Source organism: Scyliorhinus torazame, chromosome 6 (assembly GCF_047496885.1).
Source record: "Scyliorhinus torazame isolate Kashiwa2021f chromosome 6, sScyTor2.1, whole genome shotgun sequence".
Lineage (NCBI taxonomy): Eukaryota > Metazoa > Chordata > Chondrichthyes > Carcharhiniformes > Scyliorhinidae > Scyliorhinus > Scyliorhinus torazame.
Genome location: NC_092712.1, coordinates 115,945,924 through 115,968,826, shown reverse-complemented (window position 1 = coordinate 115,968,826; position 22,903 = coordinate 115,945,924). Strand labels below are relative to the sequence as shown.

Genomic DNA, 22,903 nt, shown 5'->3' with positions numbered 1-22,903 from the left:
AAGGTTCCCCACGGTAGGCTATTGCAAAAAATACGGAGGCTGGGGATTGAGGGTGATTTAGAGATGTGGATCAGAAATTGGCTAGCTGAAAGAAGACAGAGGGTGGTGGTTGATGGGAAATGTTCAGAATGGAGTACAGTCACAAGTGGAGTACCACAAGGATCTGTTCTGGGGCCGTTGCTGTTTGTCATTTTTATCAATGACCTAGAGGAAGGCGCAGAAGGGTGGGTGAGTAAATTTGCAGACGATACTAAAGTCGGTGGTGTTGTCGATAGTGTGGAAGGATGTAGCAGGTTACAGAGGGATATAGATAAGCTGCAGAGCTGGGCTGAGAGGTGGCAAATGGAGTTTAATGTAGAGAAGTGTGATGTGATTCACTTTGGAAGGAATAACAGGAATGCGGAATATTTGGCTAATGGTAAAGTTCTTGAAAGTGTGGATGAGCAGAGGGATCTAGGTGTCCATGTACATAGATCCCTGAAAGTTGCCACCCAGGTTGATAGGGTTGTGAAGAAGGCCTATGGAGTGTTGGCCATTATTGGTAGAGGGATTGAGTTCTGGTGTCGGGAGGTCATGTTGCAGCTGTACAGAACTCTGGTACGGCCGCATTTGGAGTATTGCGTACAGTTCTGGTCACCGCATTATAGGAAGGACGTGGAGGCTTTGGAGCGGGTGCAGAGGAGATTTACCAGGATGTTGCCTGGTATGGAGGGAAAATCTTATGAGGAAAGGCTGATGGACTTGAGGTTGTTTTCGTTGGAGAGAAGAAGGTTAAGGGGAGACTTAATAGAGGCATACAAAATGATCAGGGGGTTGGATAGGGTGTGTCATGATATTCAAACACACACATCATGATGGACACACCAACAGGCAAATCAGAGCACACAACACCACAACCAATCACAGACAAGAACACCAACCACATAAAAAGCACGAGCACGACACCTGGTGGTCAGTAGGTCTGGGGACAAAGAAACAGGGAAGAGCTGTTACAACATCACAAGCAGGGAACCCCCACGTGCAGAGTGCAAAGACAAAACTGTACATAGTAAGTTTAAATAAAATAGCGTTGTACCATATACAACCGTGTTGGCTCATCTGTGTGTCAGAACACCCAACACCACAGGGTGGACAGTGAGAGCCTTCTCCCGCGGATGGATATGGCTGGCACGAGGGGACATAACTTTAAACTGAGGGGTAATAGATATAGGCAGAGGTCAGAGGTAGGTTCTTTACGCAAAGAGTAGTGAGGCCGTGGAATGCCCTACCTGCTACAGTAGTGAACTCGCCAACATTGAGGGCATTTAAAAGTTTATTGGATAAACATATGGATGATAATGGCATAGTGTAGGTTAGATGGCTTTTGTTTCGGTGCAACATCGTGGGCCGAAGGGCCTGTACTGCGCTGGATTGTTCTATGTTCTATGTTCTATGTTCTAATTAAGCGCTAAGGAAGATCTGAAAACTGTAAATTCCATTGTAAGGATGTGAGGACTCTGCACAATGCTCCCAACCTTACATCTGTGACATTGTAGGGGAAACACATTTTCTAGTCCCACAAGGCCATAAGATCATAAGACATAGGAATAGAAACAGGTCATTCAGCACACCTGGTCTGCTCCACCATTCAATGAGATCAAGATTGTTCTGATATGATAACCCTCAACTCCACTTTCCCGCCTTATCCCCATAATCCTTGATTCCCTTACTGATTCAAAATCTGTAAACAAAAACAAAAAAAATAAGGAGCCATACTAGAAACACCGGCACAGACCTGGTCCCACAGAGGTTTATGGTAATTTTGGCAGATTCATCCCAAAGAAATGCAAGGAATTCACCAAAAAACCCCACAGATTATCAAAGTCATCATATATTCAATGGTGGCTAAACTTAAACTCGGGGTGTGAAAGTACACTGTTCTGACTCACTGCATACCAGGAGCGTAATGGGGATATTCTCCATTTTCCTGGATGAGATAAGCAGAACGAGGCTGAGCCTTGTGTTTTCAAATTTGCCAGGGAGGATAGAGGCCAGCCATGGTAATCGGAAAGGAAGCCACAGTTCAATACAGCATGGACATGTAAATGAAGCTGTAGGTGTGAGAAAATATGGTAGTGGATCAAGTTAGGTCCGCAGAGTTATTGTCTCTTAAGACCAGGCACCTTTCATATCAAGTGGACGTCGAGGGACTGGTCGTTCATAAACACGTGGACTTAATTGAGTAGCGAGACGGTCCAGCAGTCAGTGTTGCCATCAAGAAGTGTTTCCGAATCCGTAAAAACTGAAGTGCCTGATTAACCTGTTATAGACAAAACTGACATCTCCTTGGCAACAATTAGTGATGAACCTCATGAACCAGAAGAGGTACCTATTATTGCAGTTGATGTCGATCCTGGATAAGCATCCCAGATTGCTGAATTGTGCCACTTGACAAGACAGGAAACCCCCTCAAAACCTTGATTTATAATTGTCTAAATCATGACTATAATGTTTAGTTAGAATTTAGGACTGAGTAAATTAGTTATTGAAGATAGTTAAAGCGGGATAATTGTGGTGTTTGTCCCTTTAAGGTCACACAGCAGGGTAAGGGGCACTTGGCCTGGGTGACCAGTCAGGACTCAGAGTGGGGAATCCAGGAGGAGAGGTTTCCTTGGCAGAGGTATTTTAGAATTAGCTGCAAACATGCTGCTGCTTTACATGCTCTACTCAAAGGGTAGGAATCCTGCGGCGAGTAACTCACCTCCTGACTCTCCAAAGCCTACCCGCCATCTACATGGCATAAGTCAGGAGTATAATGGAATACTCTCCACTTACCTGAATGAGTGCAGCTCCAACAACACTCGAGAAACTCATCACCATCCAGGACAAAGCAGTCCACTTGATTGCTCTCCCTTCCACAATTCCACAAACATTCAATCCCTCCATCACCAACGCACAGTAGCAGCAGCATGTACCATCTACAGGATGCACTTCAGGAACTCACTGAGCTTCCGTCAACAGCATCTTCCAAACCCATGACCACTACCATCTAGAAGGACAAGAAGAGCAGCAGGTACCTGGGAACACCACCGCCTGGAGGTTCCCCTCCAAGCTTTTCACCACCCTGACTTGGAAATATATCACCGTTCCTTCACTGTCGCTGGGACAAAATCCTGGAATTCCCTAACAGCACTGTGGGTGTACCTACACCTCAAGGACTGCAGTGATTGAAGAAGGCAGCTCACCAATACCTTCTGAAGAGCAACTAGGGATGGGGATGGGAAATAAATGCTGGCCCAACCAGCGACACCCACATCCAGTAAATTAATTTTTAAAAACACCAATTTATAAATATGTAGCCATATTTCCTATGTTTTTCATGTATGGAACGCTCTGCCTCGACTGTACGCAGAACAATACTTTTCATTGTGTCCCGCTACACGTGAAAAATCTAAATCTAATCTATAAAATCTAATATGACTGCCATTTTATGACCTTTTTACCACAGCTCAACCACTTATCAGCCATGATTGAATGGTGAAGTGGACTCGCTGGGCCGAATGGCCTTACTTCCGCTCCTATGTCTTATGGTCTTATGGTTTTATATTCTCCCACATTAGAGAACCACAAAAGGAAAATGAAATGAGTCAACAAATTTTGAGAATTTCCGAAAGTGAAGGAAAGCCAGATAATGATTATTCTATGGGACCAAAGGAGGCAATCCTGGTTGCCTTAAGCTTAATTAAAAGGCCTTAAATTAACATTATATTTCTTTCCTCTGATTTGAACTCAAGATTTCCACACCTAAGCTCTTACTATGGACAAGGGCTGGAAATGCCAAAGTCAGCTGCCAAATTATCAATACTGTGGGAGCTTAACACAATGAAAATTATCATTGAAATAGTTGCCAAAAGGTTTGGTGCTTAAAAATTAAGTACCTCGTCCAGACATCTTTCACCTACAAACCTCAAAGAAGCTGGAGATGGAAACAAGGGAAAATTTCACCTTAATTTTTGTAAATTCACTAAACTCAATGAATATTCCTGAGGATTGGAAAGTTACTGACGTAACTTCTATTACTTAAAAAGCATAACTAAGAATGGAAGACAGGTAATTAAATACTGAGCATACAGAACCAGTTGCCGAATGCAGCCCACGTAGCTGAGGATAGTCATAAATCAAATGTCAATGTAATCAAATAGATATGCCCACTCGATACGAATTGCTATGGAAACTGCACAAATCCTTGAAAATTCACTGAACAGACAACTTAATTATTAATTCCAAATATAAACCCATCCTTAGTGCAATCTGACTGCTTGTAATTGGAGCTATACAGACAACTTTAAGGAATTTTGTTAACTCGTTGGCCTGAAATTTCATTCCCAGTGTAAGTGAAGCTTTTGTACTCCATTGCTGGTGCAAAGTGCCCCAATGCAAAAATGCAGTGACTGCTGAAATGCATCCTCCAGCAACTGTATTGGTTACATCTTCAAAGAATTCCAACAGATTTGTCAAGCATGATTTTCCCTTCATAAATCCATGCTGAATCTGACTGATCCTGCCACTGCTTTCTAAATGTTCCGCTATAAAGTGTTTGACAAAGGTTTCAAGCATTTTCCCCACTACCGATGTTAGGCTTATTGGTCTATAATTTCCTGCTTTCTTCTCTACCTCCCTTTTTGAATATCGGAGTGACATGAGCTACCCTCCAATCTGCTGGGATTCTCCGATACGGGTTTGCCCTGCCACCACTGCCAGCCCAGCCAAAACTCCATTCACTGCAGCAGGACTGGAGAATCCCACCAATGTGAACAGACAGAGAATTCCGGCCTTTGTCTTCATCTAATTTGACAGCACAGTGAAGGGGAGCAGGAGAAGCTGGGTCATCCAGTAATGGCAAGGAAGTGGGACGGGAGAAGGTGATGGTGATCAGGTTCTCAAATGGTGCATCAGTTGAGATGGCAAGAAGGTGGTGGCGGTAGGGTCCTCAAACAGCAGTACAGCAAGTCCTGTGGGGAAAGGGTGTCCAAAGGTAGCCAGGCTCTGGCATACAGAGTGAGGTCTATCATTGCAGCAGTCTTGTCCAAGGGAGGCAGCTGTATCACACATTGTAGGCTGGCAATCCAAAAGGGGATATCTAGCTTGAAGCAAGGCAGGTCCAACTAGAGGGAGGAAAGGTCAATGGTCTCCAAGGGAGAACCAAGGGATACAGATATCTGAACCAGGATTATGGTGGGAGGCTCCAGAATGATGCAGGAAGGATGCGATGTGGGGAGTGGGGGGAGGAGGGGGGGGGGGGGGGGGGTTTGCGGAAGAGTCCAATGTTAGAGGTGGAAGGTCAAGGATCACAGGCTCTGGGTGGCTAAGGGAAATAGAAGGAAGCTTGAGGGTGACTGAGGGTGGGTGGAGGTGCACGGGCTGGAGCTGCAGAGTCATTGTGAGCATCTCCATCAGAATGGCTGCTAAAGAAAGGACTCTCCGGAAATCAGGGGTGAGATTCTCCGACCCCCCGCCGGGTCGGAGAATCGCCGGGGGCTGGCGTGAATCCCGCCCCCGCCGGTTGCCGAAGTCTCTGGCACGGGATATTCGGCGGGGGCGGGAATCGCGCCGCGCCGGTTGGCGGGCCCCCCCGCTCGATTCTCCGGCCAGGATGGGCCGAAGTCCCACCGCTAAATTGCCTGTCCCGCCGGCGTAAATTAAACCACCTACCTTACCGACGGGACAAGGCGGCGCGGGTGGGCTCCGTGGTCCTGGGGGGGCGCAGGGCAATCTGGCCCCGGGAGGTGCCCCCAGGGTGGCCTGGCCCGCGATCGGGGCCCACCAATCCGCGGGCGGGCCTGTGCCGTGGGGGCACTCTTTCCCTTCCGCCTCCGCCGCTGTCTCCACCATGTCAGAGGCAGAAGAGACTCCCTCCACTGCGCATGCGTGGGAAGCTGTCAGCGGCCGCTGACGCTCCCGCGCATGCGCCGCCCGGAGATGTCATTTCCGCGCCAGCTGGCGGGGCATCAAAGGCCTTTTACGCCAGCTGGCGGGGCGGAAATTCGTCCGGCACCGACCTAGCCCCTTAAGGTTGGGGCTCGGCCCCCAAAGATCCGGAGCGGTTTTGGGCGCCAGTCGGCGGACATCGCGCCGTTTCCGGAGGATTTCGCCCAAAGTTCTTGTGGATAGAGGCCACTGTGGAATGAGAGGAGTTCTGGATGTGGCCCATGGGAGGGTTAGTTGGTCCCATTGGTCAACTGCTGCTGCTCTAGGAATGAAGGTCAGATAAACAGGTAAACCATGCCAGCCTTCTTCACACAGCTCACTTTGTGAATTTGCAATGGGTCTCAAACACTCAATAATTTTCCATCTTTGGCAGAGGTGGAGAAGATTTGTCAGAGCAGGGTCATGACTGAACAACATTGGCCACAGGGCCATCAGCCTGCACATGCCTGAGTCGTGGCATAGCTCAAGGAATTGGATGGACTCCTCAGCCATCTATGCAATGTTCCACGTTGTCCATGGCACCTCTGCCAGGTCTTCCCCTCTGTATCTCCAGCAGACTTATCGTAGCCAAGACCAGAAGCCTGGAATTCAGCATTCACATGATCCCCAACAGTCCTCCTACTGTCAGGGCCGTCTGCTCTCACAGCCTCCCTCAGCTGTTCAGATGTGGCCTTGATATGATCACCAACATATGCCTCCGATTCTATACACAAACCTTTCAAAGCCCATGTGGGTATAACTGTTCTGGTGAAGGGTGAGCAAGAGTCAGATGACGGTGCATCATCTGGATGCTCTTGGTCCACATCAGATCAAGAAACTACAGTTTCATGCATATCTTTAAAATTAATGGGCGTGGTTTAAAGGGGGGGGGGAAGAGTCTTGTTTTGGGCACATGTAGTGGGTGTTTCTTGGCAACTTCAGTGCCAAGAATGACCCTAGTATCAAAAGGGACTTCTTTTTTTTCGCCACGGCGAGGAACATCCCACCACGGCTGCACTTACATTCATTTTCTGCACTGACAAGCTCAGCTCGTCAGTATAGGAAGAGATCAGGGTGCCATTTTTAAATACCGACCCTATCTCTCAACCACCTATGACCCAGGGCCCAATGGGTCTACCACCCAGACACTGCCAGCCTGGCACCCTTGATGTAGAGATGCCGGCATTGGACTGGAGTGAGCATTGTAAAAAATCTTACAACACCAGGTTAAAGTCCAACAGGTTTGTTTCGAATCACTAGCTTTCGGAGCACTGCTCCTTCCTCAGGTGAATGAAGAGGTGGGTTCCAGAAACATATATATAGACAAAGTCAAAGATGCAAGACGATTCTTTGAATGCAACCATTTGAGGTAATTAAATCTTTACAGATCCAGAGATGGGGTAACCCCATGTTAAAGAGGTGTGGATTGTCTCAAGCCAGGACAGTTGGTAGGATTTCGTAAGCCCAGGCCAAATGGTGGGGGGTGAATGTAATGTGACATGAATTCAAGGTCCCGGTTGAGGCCGTACTCATGTGTGCGGAACGTGGCTATAAGTTTCTGCTCAGCGATTCTGCATTGTCGCGCATCCTGAAGGCCGCCTTGGAGAATGTTTACCCGAAGATCAGAGGCTGAATGCCCTTGACTGCTGAAGTGTTCCTCGACTGGAAGGGAACATTCCTGCCTGGCGATTGTTGCGCGATGTCCGTTCACCCACTGTCACGGTGTCTGCATGGTCTCGCTAATGTACCCCGCTTCGGGACATCCTTTCCTGTCACCCTGGCAGTACCCCTGCTAGTCTGGCAGTGCCACCTGGGCAGCAGTCAGTGCTAGGGCAGCAGTGCCAGGGTGCCCCATTGGCATCGCCAAGGTTCCCAGGTGGCACAGGAGTGCCAGGGTACCACGCTATCCAGAGCCCAACCACCAGGGGCCTCTGATGGCCTGAGAGACCCCTAAAGGTGTTATTACGCCTTGTCCACATTTGTGTGGGCCAGTGCTGAAAGGCGTTAGGGTGAGGTCTCCCAGGTGCAGGCGTTCAATCCCAAGCCTTGGGAGACTCTGCTGCAGACATATTTAAGTGCAAATATGCAAATCTGATCCTGCCCAGTGAGGGTGAGATCCAGTTCACGAGAGCTCGTTAGATCTCACAAGATCTCGTAATATGTCCCGGGCATCACAAATCTCAGGAGATTTAACAACCTCATTGTATTGCGAGTTGGGCACAACAAAGCCGTACGATGGCTACCAACTTCTCAACACCAAGTTGGATGCATTCCCACTCTGTTGGCTGGTTAGTCCAGCCTCGCCACATTACCACTTACCCTGGCTGATTGGAGGAGGTTGTTCATCCTTTTATGTCACTGCATCCATGGCTGCTCACCTCTCTGCAATCCAAGCCACCTTGGTCCAATGGCAGGATCTCCTATTGAGACTGCTCTTTGTATATATGCAGACATGTTGCTGAAAGAGAAGGAGGGGTATGGGGTCCAAGAAGATGAATTGCCCGATGAAAAGGGGAGAGTGATGGGAATAATTGATGGAAAGTGTCAAGAGGGCTAGAAGGTATAGAGGGGGATTGGGGACTGTATAAGGTTGACTCAAGAAATGCCCATTGAATCAAAATGTTGACGGCTGCCTGTCAATCAGAACAACTTCCAGTCAAGCTTACACCAATTAGATAATCTCAACCAGTCCCTCATGAAATCAGTGTGCATTGAGAAGACACTAACCAAATCTATTTTTTCCCCAGAACTTTCTGAGGTCTTGTGGCACATGGTTCTGCACAATGGTTTCACAGCAAATAAAGGCTTAAGCTCTATTGGGCTCACAATCACCTTTGCTGCTTTTGCTGTTCTGAGTGTGGCCATTCTACTAGTCATGGAAGGACTTTCTGCATTTCTGCATGCTCTTCGTCTACACTGGTGGGTACATAAGAACAATTGCGAGGTGTGAAAAATAATTTAAAAGGGATCTGTCCTAAGTTAATGTTGCTCCTATTATTGTAAACAATTTTAGTGCATTACGTAACTTCTGTCCTCTGATTAAATAACAATCATCCAATTTTATTATTAAGAAAATGAATGTCTATTGCAATAATTCATCCCTAAAAATTAATTGGAAGAAAGACCGAATCACTTCATTCGGATACATGGAGAAATAATTGTAATATTAGGCAATCAATTGCCTAATGTAACCAACTGTTTTAAAATTTGTGAAAAGCTTGAGAAGCAGGTTAACTGGAACAGGTGTTCGATTCTTAAAATTTTATATATATTAAGATGTGCCTATATCGTGGGGCTGGATTCTCCAAAAATGGGGCTATTTCCCCAAGCCAGCATAAAACGCTGGCGTTTCACTCTTGACTTTCCTTTAAAAAAGTCTTACCTGCAGGGGCCTGGCAGGGCCCCAGAGTGTTTCTCGCAGCTCTGGCTGCGGATACGGGTCCCCGTATTTCCAGTCGGGAGTCCGCACGGCAGCGGCCTGCAGCGGCGGCGCCGTGCGCGATGGCGGACTCAGACCGACATCGAGAATGTAGGCCCCCCCGAGATGGCGTGAGCCTGCGGATCCGAGCCGCTCGACGCTGCCCATGAGGCCCCTCCTCCCTCCCCGGTACTCGGTCCCCCCCTGCCCCCCACCAGGGCGGTCGCGAACTGAGTTCGCAGTCGCCACCCAAGCTTCCCGACGGCCAATATGTGGTTAGAACCACGCTGTCAGGAACTCGGCCAATTTTGCCCAGAGAATCGCTGGAGGGGCCTCTGTCAATGGCCCCCCGGCCGCGCCGCGTGATCCGCGCACAAACGCGGGACCAGAGAATGGCGGGAGTGGCGCCGGCTACGATTTCCACATAAAGATTGATTCTCCGCCCTCGCGTCAAACGCGATTTTGGCACGGGGCTGTGGAGAATCCCGCCCCATATATTTCCTGCAACAGTCACACTTTACAACCATGCTCTTTATGCCATGGTTGTCTGTAATACCTTGTTCACTCTTAAAAGCATACTTACCTCCCAAGGTAGGTAGTTCTGTGATAATGTTCTCTATAGCTCCACCCGTGTAAGGCCTATTAAAACAAGACATGAGCCTCTGCAGTGAATCCTATCATTAACTGTTTCTGTCTTCCGTTGTCCTAAACCTGAGCTGATATTTTCCCATCCCTAGTCTCCTGAGATAGTCATTTTCTGCCTCCTTGTTCTGTGCTGCCATGGTGCCGTAATACAATCTGATCTGATTGCCTCACACCACACAGCAAAAGCCTTATTCTCAACACACTGACCCGGCATGGGCTTAAAATTACTTTAGCATTTGCTGCTCTTTTGTTATCATGGCATTGCCATCAGGACTAAGATCAAAGCTTTTGTGGTGTGGGGAGGAAATTATTTCATGGGCATCCCCATAGTTCAGCTGGATAAGCCTCTATTCTTTAACAACAACCATGATTATCAGCAGTGTTAAGTTTATGTAACAAGTGAATCCATCATGGAGTACTGAGGTAGAACCACCTCTAAGTTAACTCTAAGAATCCATGACTTTTCACCCTTCCCACTACTATTCCTGTCTACTCAATTAAGTATCCACTCAATCCACCAACCCTTCATCTTTTTTGTTACCTGCTCATTCCTGTTACCTCGCACCAATCACCACTCCTGCTCCCAGACACCTGAGTGCCCACTGCCTTCACTGCTGCAATGATTTGCGTTCTCTGTTCCATGCTGTCTCGCAGTTCTATTCCTTACCCTGAGTGCCAGAATCCCTCCCATTTCCTGTCCCATTCTACATCTTCACTGCCTACCCAACTTCAAGAAAAACTTCTGCCATAATTTTCCTGACTATGACCCAGAAACCAGCCTGAGATTCTTTAAAGAGCTTAAACCCAGTTCCCCAGTCATATCTTTGAATGTGGCCACAACACTTTTCTCAGCTGTACCCCACAACCACATTCAACTGTACTCGCCCACAAGAATTAGGAGCAGGAATATGCAATTCCAGTATCATCACACCCACCAGTATCCCCTTCCCAATATTCCAGCAGACAACTAGCTACCCCTCAGCCACACTCATCGATACTACCATACCATTGATACGTCACAGAACCTGGCTTCCACATGCCCAAAACACCACAAAACTGACAAACGTCATAACCTTTTCTCACTGTTCCTGCACTTCAGGATCTCCCTCTGAATTATCATTCAGTCCAACCCCCTGCTCCTGCCATACAATCACTTTCGCTGTCCTTATGCTCATTAAACCCCTCCCTTTCCAAAACTATATAACCTATCACAACCCCTATCTTCAGTACTCCCACCTGTCAGCAAACTCAAGCATCTTCCCTGCAGTCTTCAATGGGCTCCTAGACTTCAAAGAAAGGCAAGTTATAAAGTCATTACAAAGTTGAAGGAGCAGATAATAATCAAAGCCACTGATTTATGGTTTCTAGGGAATTGTCAGCACAATCAAAATTTATACCAGGAATATTATTAACACTCCCATAGTACTTCATAATAAAATGCAATTTCACTTATTCAATCACCATAAATCAGTGATCCTGATAATATATTCTGAATTGCATGTCATAAAGCAATGTATCCTCCAGATCACCATAAGCAGCACCACAGAAAATTGACTGGTATTTACATATTTTAAAAACCTAGATTTGATGAAGATGGGAGTCATTTTCATGTGACAGAATTAACCAATTAATTTAAACACTGCATTTCCATTACTCTTTCAAAATGCTCGTATTTCTCAAGGTTTGAGACTGTCGGAACAGTTCTGCACAAAAACTAATTTTAATCAATTCTGTACAGAATTCGGAATAACGGGGCTGATTTTGACTTTAGGTGTAAGCCTGAGGTTGTGAACTGTCTGCCCGTTACAAAACTTCTTCCCAAGTTTTAATACTACTGCTCGATTTCTACAATGGACAAAATCAACAACAGCAGTTTTCCACCCAGGCAGGGAAATTGAAAATCTATCCAAGTTTCCAATCCTATGGCATGGCTATTGTACATTCATTTTTAGCAATATTCCACCAGTTATTCCAAATAGACCTTGAGAAGGGCGGCTTTCCACAGCAAACTGATTGAATCAATTTTGGACGAAGATTTCTAACTGTCACTGACCACTGACATTGTTGGCCTGAACCAAGCTCTACATTTACAAAATCCAAACAGCAGTTCAGACAGTGTGCTCTGAATCTATTTATATTCATGTTAAAGGAGTTACATTACGATGGTGCAAAATGCTGAGTGGAATATCCCATGGATCAGTATCAAGATCCCTCCTGTTTATAATTTAGATTAATCACTTGCAGAAGGAAAAAACAGTAAAATGGGGAAATCAGAATACTGCTCTGAACTGGTCTTGTATACTTTAAAATGGAACATCAGAAAAACGGGAAATAAGAATACTGGTCCGAACTGTTTTTTTCCTTCTGGGCTAGTTACATTTACAGGTGATACAAAATCACAGTCTTAGCTTTAACCTTGGACTTTTTCATAGAATCTCTTGCCGTTTTCTCTTTACAATAACATCATCTTGATGGGTGGAACATGATCCTAACTCTGACATTGTTACATAACCTGGATTCTCTGTCTGTACATTGGCATCTGCATTTTCACTGCTGCTCTGGTCTCAAACCTATACAGATCCTCATAGACCTTTCTGTGTGTACCAGTTGTGGGCTCATTGGAAGCACTTTTGCCTCTGGGTCAGACGATTGTTGGTTAATTTCCCATTCCGGAATTGAAGCACAAAAATCTTGGCTGACATTTCAATGCTGTGCTGAGGGACTGCTGTGCTGTCATTTAGATGAGATGTTAAACTGAGACCCCATTTGCCCTCTCAGGTGGATGTAAAAGATCCCATGGCACTGCTTTGAAAGAGAGTGGGCAAATTATCCCTGTGCTGAGCCAATATTAATCCCTCAATCAATATCACAAAGATATCTGGTCATTATTACACTGCTGATTGTGGGAACTTCCTGTGAGCAAGTTGATGGCTATGTTTCCTACATTACAACAGTGACTGCAGAGTGCTTCAGGACATTATGTGGTTGTAAAAGATGTCACATGAATGTGAATCTTTCTCTGTTATTGTCACTCTATTCTCTCCTCTTCCTGTCATCCAGCCATGGCACCTATCAGCTCTTTACCCTGCTAATCCTTACTCTGACCTAACATTCTTCTTTGCCTTCATACTCCCCTGTCACCAGCACAGGCTTAAATCCTTCTGGGAAATCCTTAAATCCTTACCGTGTCATCATGTCTCCCCAACCACACCAAAACATATTAACCAAAGTTACAGCTGGCATCATTTCTCCTTCCAGGCTACTGCCAAAGGCTCAGCCAAACTGTTTGCAGCCATCGGAAGTTATTTGACCCTGAACTGAGCTTCTAATCCCATACCTCCGCCAGCACAAAGGCTACCCATTCTGACCTCTGCACCATAACTCACCTTTACCCCTTCCTCAGGCAATCACCATTGAGACCCTCATCCTTGTCATCTCCAGACTCAATAATGCTTTCTTAGCCAGCCTCACATTCTCCACCTCATCCAAAACACTGCTCCACATATTCCATTCTATTATAGCAAATCCCCATTTCCTTTCAGCCCTGTGCTCACTGACTAACACCTCAAATTTAAAATTCACATCCTTGTTTAGAAACGTTTCATGGTCTCACCTTTCCCTATTTCTATTACCTTCTCTGGCAAAACTCCCTCCTCAAACTCTGTTCATCTGCCTTTGGCTTCTTGTATATCCTGCCCCCCTCCCTTGGTCTTATCTTTTTTTATAAATTCAAAGTACCCAATTCATTTTTTTCCAATTTAAGGGCAATTTAGCATGGCCAATCCACCTACCCTGCACATCTTTGGGTTGTGGGGGTGAGACCCACGCAGACACAGGGAGAATGTGCAAATTCCACACGGACAGCCCTTGGTTTTATCTTCAGTGGCTGTGCCTTCAGCTACCCAGATGTCACATTCTAGTGTTCCCTCACAAACTCCACTGCCTCCTTACATCCCTCTCATACTTGGCATCCACGTCTATGAGCACACATTTGCTCACCCCTCCTAATAGCTCCTTCTCTGGCTCAGTGGTTAATTTATTGATTATGTTTCTGTAAAATGCCGTGAAACATTTTTCCACATTACAAGCAATACATTAAAGATGCTATATGTTGTGTTGGGTGCTCTGCTACACAGACGAACCAACACGGTTGCGAATGGTACAACTCAGTTTTATTACTAACAATATTTACAATGGTAAACTGGTTACTGTGGTTCGTTCATGACCCTTGAATCTGTGGACCTATCCCTAACACTATCTTGGAGTGGCACTCAGCACATGGTGGATGTCTGAGTGGCTTGCTTAGAGCTCTGTGCCCTGAGCTGTCTCCTGCTGGAATGAGCGGGAAGTGTCATGTTCCCCGTTTTATAGTGTGTATGCTCTTGCCTGTGATTGGCCGTGATGTTGTGTGTGTATTGATTGGTCTGTTGATCTGTCCATCAGTCTGTATGTATGTTTAACCATGATGTTTACCTGAATATCATGACACCCCCCCTTTTTTTACAAGAACATGTGCCTATGTGGTTATAAATAGATATGTGTACTGAGTGCAGCTGAATGTGTGCGTGCAATATCTACAGCATGTACATGAGGCTAAACTATATACAAGGGGCGATGTCAGGTGCGACATAGCAACGAGGTTGTACCATAAACAAAACACGTGGAAATGTTAAACGTCAAAACGAACTCCTGTACCGACAAGGAAAAAAGAGAAACATATTAACACAGTGGTATGATACATCAGCGAGTTCAATGTTCAAACAGGCTCATAAGTCCAGCCTAGTAGGTGGGGGACGAATTTGGGTTGACCGCCTCAAGGGTGGGTCAGGATTCACCGGCTGAGGAATGGGCCTGGCCACGGGCGACGACGGAATGGGCATGGTGGCAGGAAGCTCCACGAAGTCGATATCAGGAACAACAGGAGGGCATGGCACCGGTGTAAGTTCCCGTAGCGAGCATGGAAGCAGGCGAAGAGCCCGGTGATTGCGCCTGCGAATGAAGCAATCAGGCATGCGAACCAGGAACGAGCGGGGAGCCACGCGTCGGAGAACTTCGGCAGGTGCTGACCAGCCACCTTCTGGTAGGTGGATGCGGACGTCGTCCCCAGGCGCCAGGGTGGGAAGATCAGTTGCCCGTGTGTCATGTGCCACCTTCTGGCGAACGCGCTGCTGTCGCATCCTGTGCAGTACTGGAGCATGGTTAGTTGTGGGGACCAGAATGGATGGCACAGTGGTCCTGAGGGCGCGACCCATGAACAGCTGGGCTGGTGAGAGGCCAGTGGCTAGTGGGGCCGAACGATAGGCTAGCAGGGCTAAGCAGTAATCCGATCCGGCAGCAGCAGCCTTGCAGAGGAGCCACTTGACGATGTGAACGCCCTTCTCCGCCTTTCCATTGGACTGGGGATGCAGAGGGCTGGACGTCACGTGTGGGAAGCCACATGAAGCAGCAAAGGACGACCATTCCTGGCTGGCAAAACAGGGCCCATTGTCCGACATGACAGTAATCGGAATGCCGTGGCGAGCGAAGGTGTCTTTGCAGGCCCTTATGACAGCGGACGATGTCAAATCGTGCAGGCGTATGACCTCTGGATAGTTTGAAAAGTAATCTATGACGATTACATAGTCCCTGCCGAGCGCGTGAAAAAGGTCCACACCCACCTTCGCCCAGGGGGCGTCACCAGCTCATGGGGCTGAAGCGTCTCAGGAGGTTGCGCCGGCTGAAACCTTTGGCAGGTGGGGCAGTTGAGCACCATATTGGCAATGTCATCATTGATGCCCAGCCAGTATACCGCCTCTCGGGCCCTCCGTCTGCACTTCTCGATCCCCAGGTGGCCTTCGTGTAGTTGGTCGAGGACCAGCTTGTGCATGCGGTGTGGAATCACAATCCGGTCCAGCTTTAGGAGGACACCATCAATGACGGCCAAGTCGTCCCAGACATTGTAGAACTGCGGGCACTGTCCTTTGAGCCACCCTCCCGTCATGTGGCGCATCACACGTTGTAGAAGGGGGTCAGCCGCAGTCTCCATGCGAATACGGGCCAGACTGGAGACATCGGCTGGCAGATTTGCCGATGTGAAGGCCACCTGCGCTTCGACCTGACAGACGAACCCCTCCGAGTCGGGCAGTGTGCTCACTGCTCTAGATAGGGCATCCGCAATGATAAGGTCCTTTCCCGGGGTGTAGACTAGTTGGAAGTCATACCTCTTGAGTTTGAGTAGGATGCGCTGGAGGTGAGGGGTCATCTCGTTCAGGTCCTTATGTATGACGCTGACCAGGAGGCAATGGTCAGTCTCAATGGTAAACTGGGGGAGACCATACATGTAATCATGGAACTTGTCTATTCCGGTTAGCAAACCCAGGCACTCCTTTTTGATCTGCGCATAGCGCTGTTCTGTGGGGGTCATGGCCCGCGAGGCATAGGCGACCGGGGCCCATGACGCAGTGTCATCCCGCTGTAGGAGTACCGCCTCAATGCCGGTCTGGCTGGCATCAGTCGAAATTTTAGTGTCACGAGATGTGTCGAAAAACGCCAATACCGGGGCTGTGGTGAGCTTAATTTTGAGCTCCTCCCATTCCTTCTGGTGTGTGGGCAGCCACTGGAACTCCGTGGACATCTTGACGAGGTGGCGAAGAGCCGTCGTGTGGGAGGTAAGGTTGGAAATGAACTTCCCCAGGAAGTTGACCATGCCTAGGAAGCGTAGCACTGCTTTCTTGTCTGCCGGCTGCGGCATGGCTGTAATGGCGCTCACCTTGTCTGCATCCGGACGGATCCCTGACCGGGATATGTGGTCCCCCAGAAACTTCAACTCAGTTTGGCCGAAAGAACACTTGGCTCGGTTGAGGCGCAGGCCGTTTTCCCATATCCGCGCAAAGACGCGCTGGAGACGATTGATGTGCTCCTGTGGTGTGGTGGACCAGATGATGACGTCGTCAACATAGATGCGCACCCCTTCGATGCCCTCCATCATCTGTCCATGATCCTGAGAAAGACCTCGGAATCCAAGATGATGCCAAACGGCATTCTGTTATAGCAGAATATAGCAGTTATGGGCAGCATGGTAGCATTGTGGATAGCACAATTGCTTCACAGCTCCAGGGTCACAGGTTTGATTCCGGCTTGGGTCACTGTCTGTGCGGAGTCTGCACATCCTCCCCGTGTGTGTGTGGGTTTCCTCCGGGTGCTCCGGTTTCCTCCCACAATCCAAAGATGTGCAGGTTAGGTGGATTGGCCCTGATAAATTGCCCTTAGTGTTGGGTGGGGTTACTGGGTTATGGGGATAGGGTGGAGGTGTTGACCTTGGGTAGGGTGCTCTTTCCAAGAGCCGGTGCAGACTCGATGGGCCGAATGGCCTCCTTCTGCACTGTAAATTCTATAATGATCTATAGAACCTGCCGAAAGGAGTGTTGAAGGGGCACAGCTTCCTGCTGGACTGGTCCAGTTGGATCTGCCAAAAACCCTTTGAGGCATCCAGCTTTGTAAAGATTTTAGCCCGGGCCATTTCGCTCGTGATCTCTTCCCGTTTGGGTATGGGGTAGTGTTCCCTCATTGTGTTGTTGTTCAGGTCTTTCGGGTCAATGCAGATCCGGAGTTCGCCAGAGGGCTTCTTAACACACACCATGGAGCTGACCCATGGCGTGGGCTCCGTGACCCGGGATAGCACCCCTTGGTCCTGGAGATCCTGCAGCTGCTGCTTGAGGCGGTCTTTGAGTGGCGCTGGGACCCTGCGAGGTGCGTGAATGACCGGGGTGGCGTTCGGTTTGAGTCATCTTCTGTAGGTATATGGCAGTCTGCCCATGCCCTCGAATGCCTCCTGGTTGTGGGCGAGGAGCGATTGAAGCTGTGCCCTAAATTCTGCATCCGGGTAGTCTGACGTGTCTTCTGGAGACAGAGCGTGGACCCGCTGCACGAGGTGGAGAGCCTTGCATGCCTGTGCGCCTAGCAGGGAGTCCTTTGATGATCCGACTATTTCGAAGGACAGTGTGGCCGTGTATGTGTTGTGCGTCACCTGAAGCTGGCAGGGTCCCATGGCCGGGATAACGTTTCCATTGTAGTCGACCATCTTGTAATGGGATGGCTAAATTGGTGGTCTGACCTTCAAGGCGTAGAAGGCTGACCATGCTATTAGGTTGGCGGCGGCACCAGTGTCCAGACGGAATGTTATCGGTGATCGGTTGACCGTTAGGGTGGCACACCATTCATCACCCGGATTGACACTGTTCACTGGCATCAGCTGGTGGGTCCTGCCTGGAGACATCCGGTTCCTATCAATGACCGCAACACGGAAGGCATCCCGGTCGTCTGTGTCACTGGTTTGGATGTCGTCTGGGCACGACTCGTAGTACGGAGGCTGAATGGTCCGCACGTCCCTGCGAGGTTGTCGGAATTGGGGAGCATTGGCAGGTTGAGCTGCTCGACAGCAGGCAGCGTAGTGGCCCATCTTGCCACAGCGGAGGCATTGTCGTTTTTTTGCCAGACATTGCCGCTTTAAATGTACGGCTCCGCAGTTGCCGCACGTTGTGAGGTCATGGCGTTCATTGCGCCACCGCGCATGCGCAGTTCAGTCTTGCGTCGAGCGCGCCTGCGCATCACGTCCCTCTGCGTCGACGTCTTTTTTGGCGCGCACAAACGCGGGCACGTGAAATGGCCGCCCTCGTCTGGGCTGCGGGCCGGGAGGAACTCAATCGCCTGGACCCGTTCGGCCTCGTAGGACGCCTGCCTTGCCGATTCGGGCGCGTAGGATCCCTGCCGCGCCGATTCGGCTGCTTGAAATTGGGAGTAGCGGCTGGTCGCGTTTTCATGAAGGACACAGGCTTCGATTCCGGAGGCTAGGGTGAGGTCTTTAATTTTGAGGAGCTGCTGGCGTAGGGGCACCCGGGGTGACCCCAAAAACAATCTGGTCCCGAATCATTGAATCGGAGGTGGTGTCGTAACCGCAGGACTGCGCAAGGATACGGAGATGTGATACAGAGTCACTAGACTCTGGGGTGGTCCCAGAGGATTGGAAAGTAGCAAACGTGACACCACTGCTTAAAAAAGGAGGTCGGCAGAAAGCGGGTAATTATAGGCCGGTAAGCTTAACTTCGATTGTAGGGAAAATGCTGGAATCTATCATTAAGGTGGAAATAGCGGGGCACCTGGAGGGAAATTGTCCCATTGGGCAGACGCAGCATGGGTTCATAAAGGGTAGGTCGTGTCTGACTAATTTGGTCGAGTTTTTTGAGGACGTTAACAGTGCAGTAGATAACGGGGAGCCAATGGATGTGGTATATCTGGATTTCCAGAAAGCTTTTGACAAGGTGCCACACAAAAGGTTGCTGCATAAACTAAAGATGCATGGCATTGAGGGTAAAGTGGTAGCATGGGTAGAGGATTGGTTAACTAATAGAAAGCAGAGAGTGGGGGTAAATGGGTGTTTCTCTGGTTGGCAACCTGTAACTAGTGGGGTCCCTCAAGGATCAGTGTTGGGCCCGCAGTTGTTCACAATTTACATAGATGAGTTGGAGTTGGGGACCAAGTGCAATGTGGCGAAGTTTGCAGACGACACTAAGATGAGTGGTAAAGCAAAAAGTGCAGAGGATACCGGAAGTCTGCAGAAGGATTTGGATAGGTTAGGTGAATGGGCTAAGGTCTGGCAGATGGAATTCAATGTTGCCAAGTGTGAGGCTATCCATTTTGGGAGGGATAACAGCAGAATGGATTATTATTTAAACGGAAGATGTTAAAACATGCTGCTGTGCAGAGGGACCTGGGTGTGCTGGTGCACGAGTCGCAAAAAGTTGGTGTGCAGGTGCAACAGGTGATTAAGAACGCTAATCGAGTTTTGTCTTTCATTGCTAGAGGGATGGAGTTCAAGACTAGGGAGGTTATGCTGCAATTGTATAAGGTGTTGGTGAGGCCACATCTGGAGTATTGTGTTCAGTTTTGGTCTCCTTACCTGAGAAACGACATATTGGCACTGGAGGGAGTGAAGAGGAAATTCACTAGGTTGATCCCAGAGTTGAGGGGATTAGATTATGACGAGAGGTTGAGTAGACTGGGACTGTACTCATTGGAGTTTAGAAGGATGCGGGGGGGATCTTATTGAAACATATAAGATTATGAAGGGAATAGATAGGATAGATGCGGGCAGGTTGTTTCCACTGGTTGGGGAAAGCAGAACTAGGGGGCAAAGCCTCAAAATAAGGGGAAGTAGATTTAGGACCGAGTTTAGGAGGAACTTCTTCACCCAAAGGGTTGTGAATCTCTGGAATTCCTTGCCCAGTGAAGCAGTTGAGGCTTCTTCTTTAAACGTTTTTAAGAAAAAGATAGATACCTTTCTAAAGAATAAAAGGATTCGGGGACATGGTGTACGGGCCGGAGAGTGGAGCTAAGTCCACAAAGATCAGCCATGATCTCATTGAATGGCGGAGCAGGCTCGAGGGGCCAGATGGCCTACTCCTGTTCCTAGTTCTTATGTTCTTATGTGTGTAAGGAAAGATTGAAAGGGCTCATCATTTCCCTGCAGGCGCTGCTGGAAGAGATACCTCTCGAAACTCTCATTTACCTCGACGCTGAAGTGTTGCTCGAGTTTGAGAAGGACCGTCTTGTACTTGGTCTTGTCCTCACCTTCCGCGAACACCAGGGAGTTGTAGACATGGATGGCGTGTTGCCCTGCCGTGGAGAGGAGGAGGGCGATTTTTCTGGTGTCCGAAGCGCTCTCCCTTTCGGTGGCTTCCAGGAAGAACTGGAAGCGCTGTTTGAACAGCTTCCAATTGACGCCGAGGTTTCCAGCGATTTGTAACGGCTGCAGCGTGCTGACGGTGTCCATGGCGCAGGATGGCGGATTCCTGAGGATTCGTAGGTAGGTCTCACAGTTACCGGGTTCCAATTCTGGTACTATGTCGTGTTGGTTGCTCTGCTACACAGACGAACCAACACGGTTGCGAATGGTACAACTCAGTTTTATTACTAACAATATTTACAATGGTAAACTGGTTACTGTGGTTCGTTCATGACCCTTGAATCTGTGGACCTATCCCTAACACTATCTTGGAGTGGCACTCAGCACATGGTGGATGTCTGAGTGGCTTGCTGTGAGCTTTGTGCCCTGAGCTGTCTCCTGCTGGAATGAGCGGGAAGTGTTGTGTTCCCCGTTTTATAGTGTGTATACTCTTGCCTGTGATTGGCTGTGATGTTGTGTGTGTATTGGTTGGTCTGTTGATCTGTCCATCAGTCTGTATGTATGTTTGCACCATGATGTTTACCTGAATATCATGACACTATATAAATAAAGTTGTTAGTGATAATCCTGGTGCTGTTGTTGTAGGAAGAACAGTTGCATCTGGGAAGGTGCCTTGGGAACAATGAAATATGTTCTTTGCAGAAAGCTGCTGCATCTGAAGATTAACTTCTTTGTGGCAAGCTGCTGGAGCTACAGATTTAAATCTAACCTGCTTTACAATCTTCATCACAATAGGTTAGCAATTTGGGAATAGCACTAAAATCATTAGGGGATACTACAGTTTACATCCATTATGATGCCATTGTCCTGAGACACAAGCAACAGAAAATGAACCCAGTGGACATATGCTACTCTTAACATATTGGTGAGTTCAGAAATCTTAGTAAAGACTTTGCTTTGGCTATTGATGCTACACCTCACAGTTCAGACAAAGCAGTAGAGAGAGTATAGAGGAAAAGAAAGAACTCTTGATTTCATGCCAAGGCCAAATCTCTTAGCTTTCAACAAACAGCAATGTGTGCAGTGATTCAGACTAATCACATTGAATCTTATCTCTAATTGCAGCAGCATTACTAGTTATAGTGAAGGCAACAATCTTAATTAATTTCTGTCACAGGTTTCCTTCTCTCACTCCAAAGGGAATATAGTAGCAGCGTACAAAATTGACAATTTCAAATAGTATTGAGGCTGCCACTGTCAGTAGAATTCCTAAGTCTGATTATGAAGAAGACACTGAGACTTGGCGGCACAGTGGTTAGCACTGCTACCTCACAGCTCCAGGGTCCTGGGTTCAATTCCGGCCTCGGGTGACTGTCTGTGGAGTTTGCACGTTCTCCGTGTCTGTGTGGGTTTCCTCCCACAGTGCAAAGATGTGATGGTAAATTATCCCTTTGTGTCCAAAAGGTTAGGTTGGGTTTATGGGATAGAGTGGAGGTGTGGGCTTAAGTGGGACTGGCGCAGACTCAATGGGCTGAATGGCCTCCTTCTGCACTTTAAATTCTATGCTTTGATGGAGACTGTTTATTGCTTGTCACAGAGCTCTAGCTCTCCACCCTAACACCAGACACTTAGTGCTGGCTAACTCTTCCTAATTTGGAAATGTGAGTAGAATTAACTAATCAATACCCAGCACCTGTTCACCTTATTAGCTTCAAGTACTGGGTATTTAACATCCATCAAACAGAACCTATTAGATACTAACAATGACAATTAAATGGAGAGACACATTTCTACTACCCGAAATCACAAAAGGTATGGCTTGCCTTCAGCAAGACTTTAACAACATTGCTGGATGTCTTGTACTCATTAATAACGTTAAAGCATAATCCAATGATCTACATCCGTGTCTCAGTTTATAGATAAATTCAAATATCAAACATGAAATCCGAGAGACAACAGCTAATTTCCCCTCACCTCAACTCACAACGTTTGCATATTCTGTCAGGCGAGAAAGAAAATAATTAAATGATGGTGCCTTGGGTATCATGTTTTTGCATCAAAAAGTCAATTCCTGGTACCTCTTTGTTACCTTAAGTAAAAGTAGAGTCACCATAGTCCCAGATGACCATAGACTTCGAGAGGTTGGTCATGAGGCACATCAACTCAATGCTCCCAGAATGCCTAGATCCACTGCAATTCGCATACCGCCGCAACCGGTCCACAGCAGACAACAT

General features: G+C 47.8%; 1 protein-coding gene across 1 annotated transcript in view; it reads left to right on the top strand.

The window, feature by feature from the left end:
• Window positions 1-22,903, top strand: part of LOC140424974 (V-type proton ATPase 116 kDa subunit a 1-like) — a 358,173-nt gene that overhangs the window by 314,080 nt on the left and 21,190 nt on the right. The window contains exon 19 of the mRNA XM_072508716.1: window positions 8,694-8,865. Coding sequence (XP_072364817.1) covers window positions 8,694-8,865 — 172 coding nt within the window. The remainder of the gene's footprint in view (window positions 1-8,693; window positions 8,866-22,903) is intronic.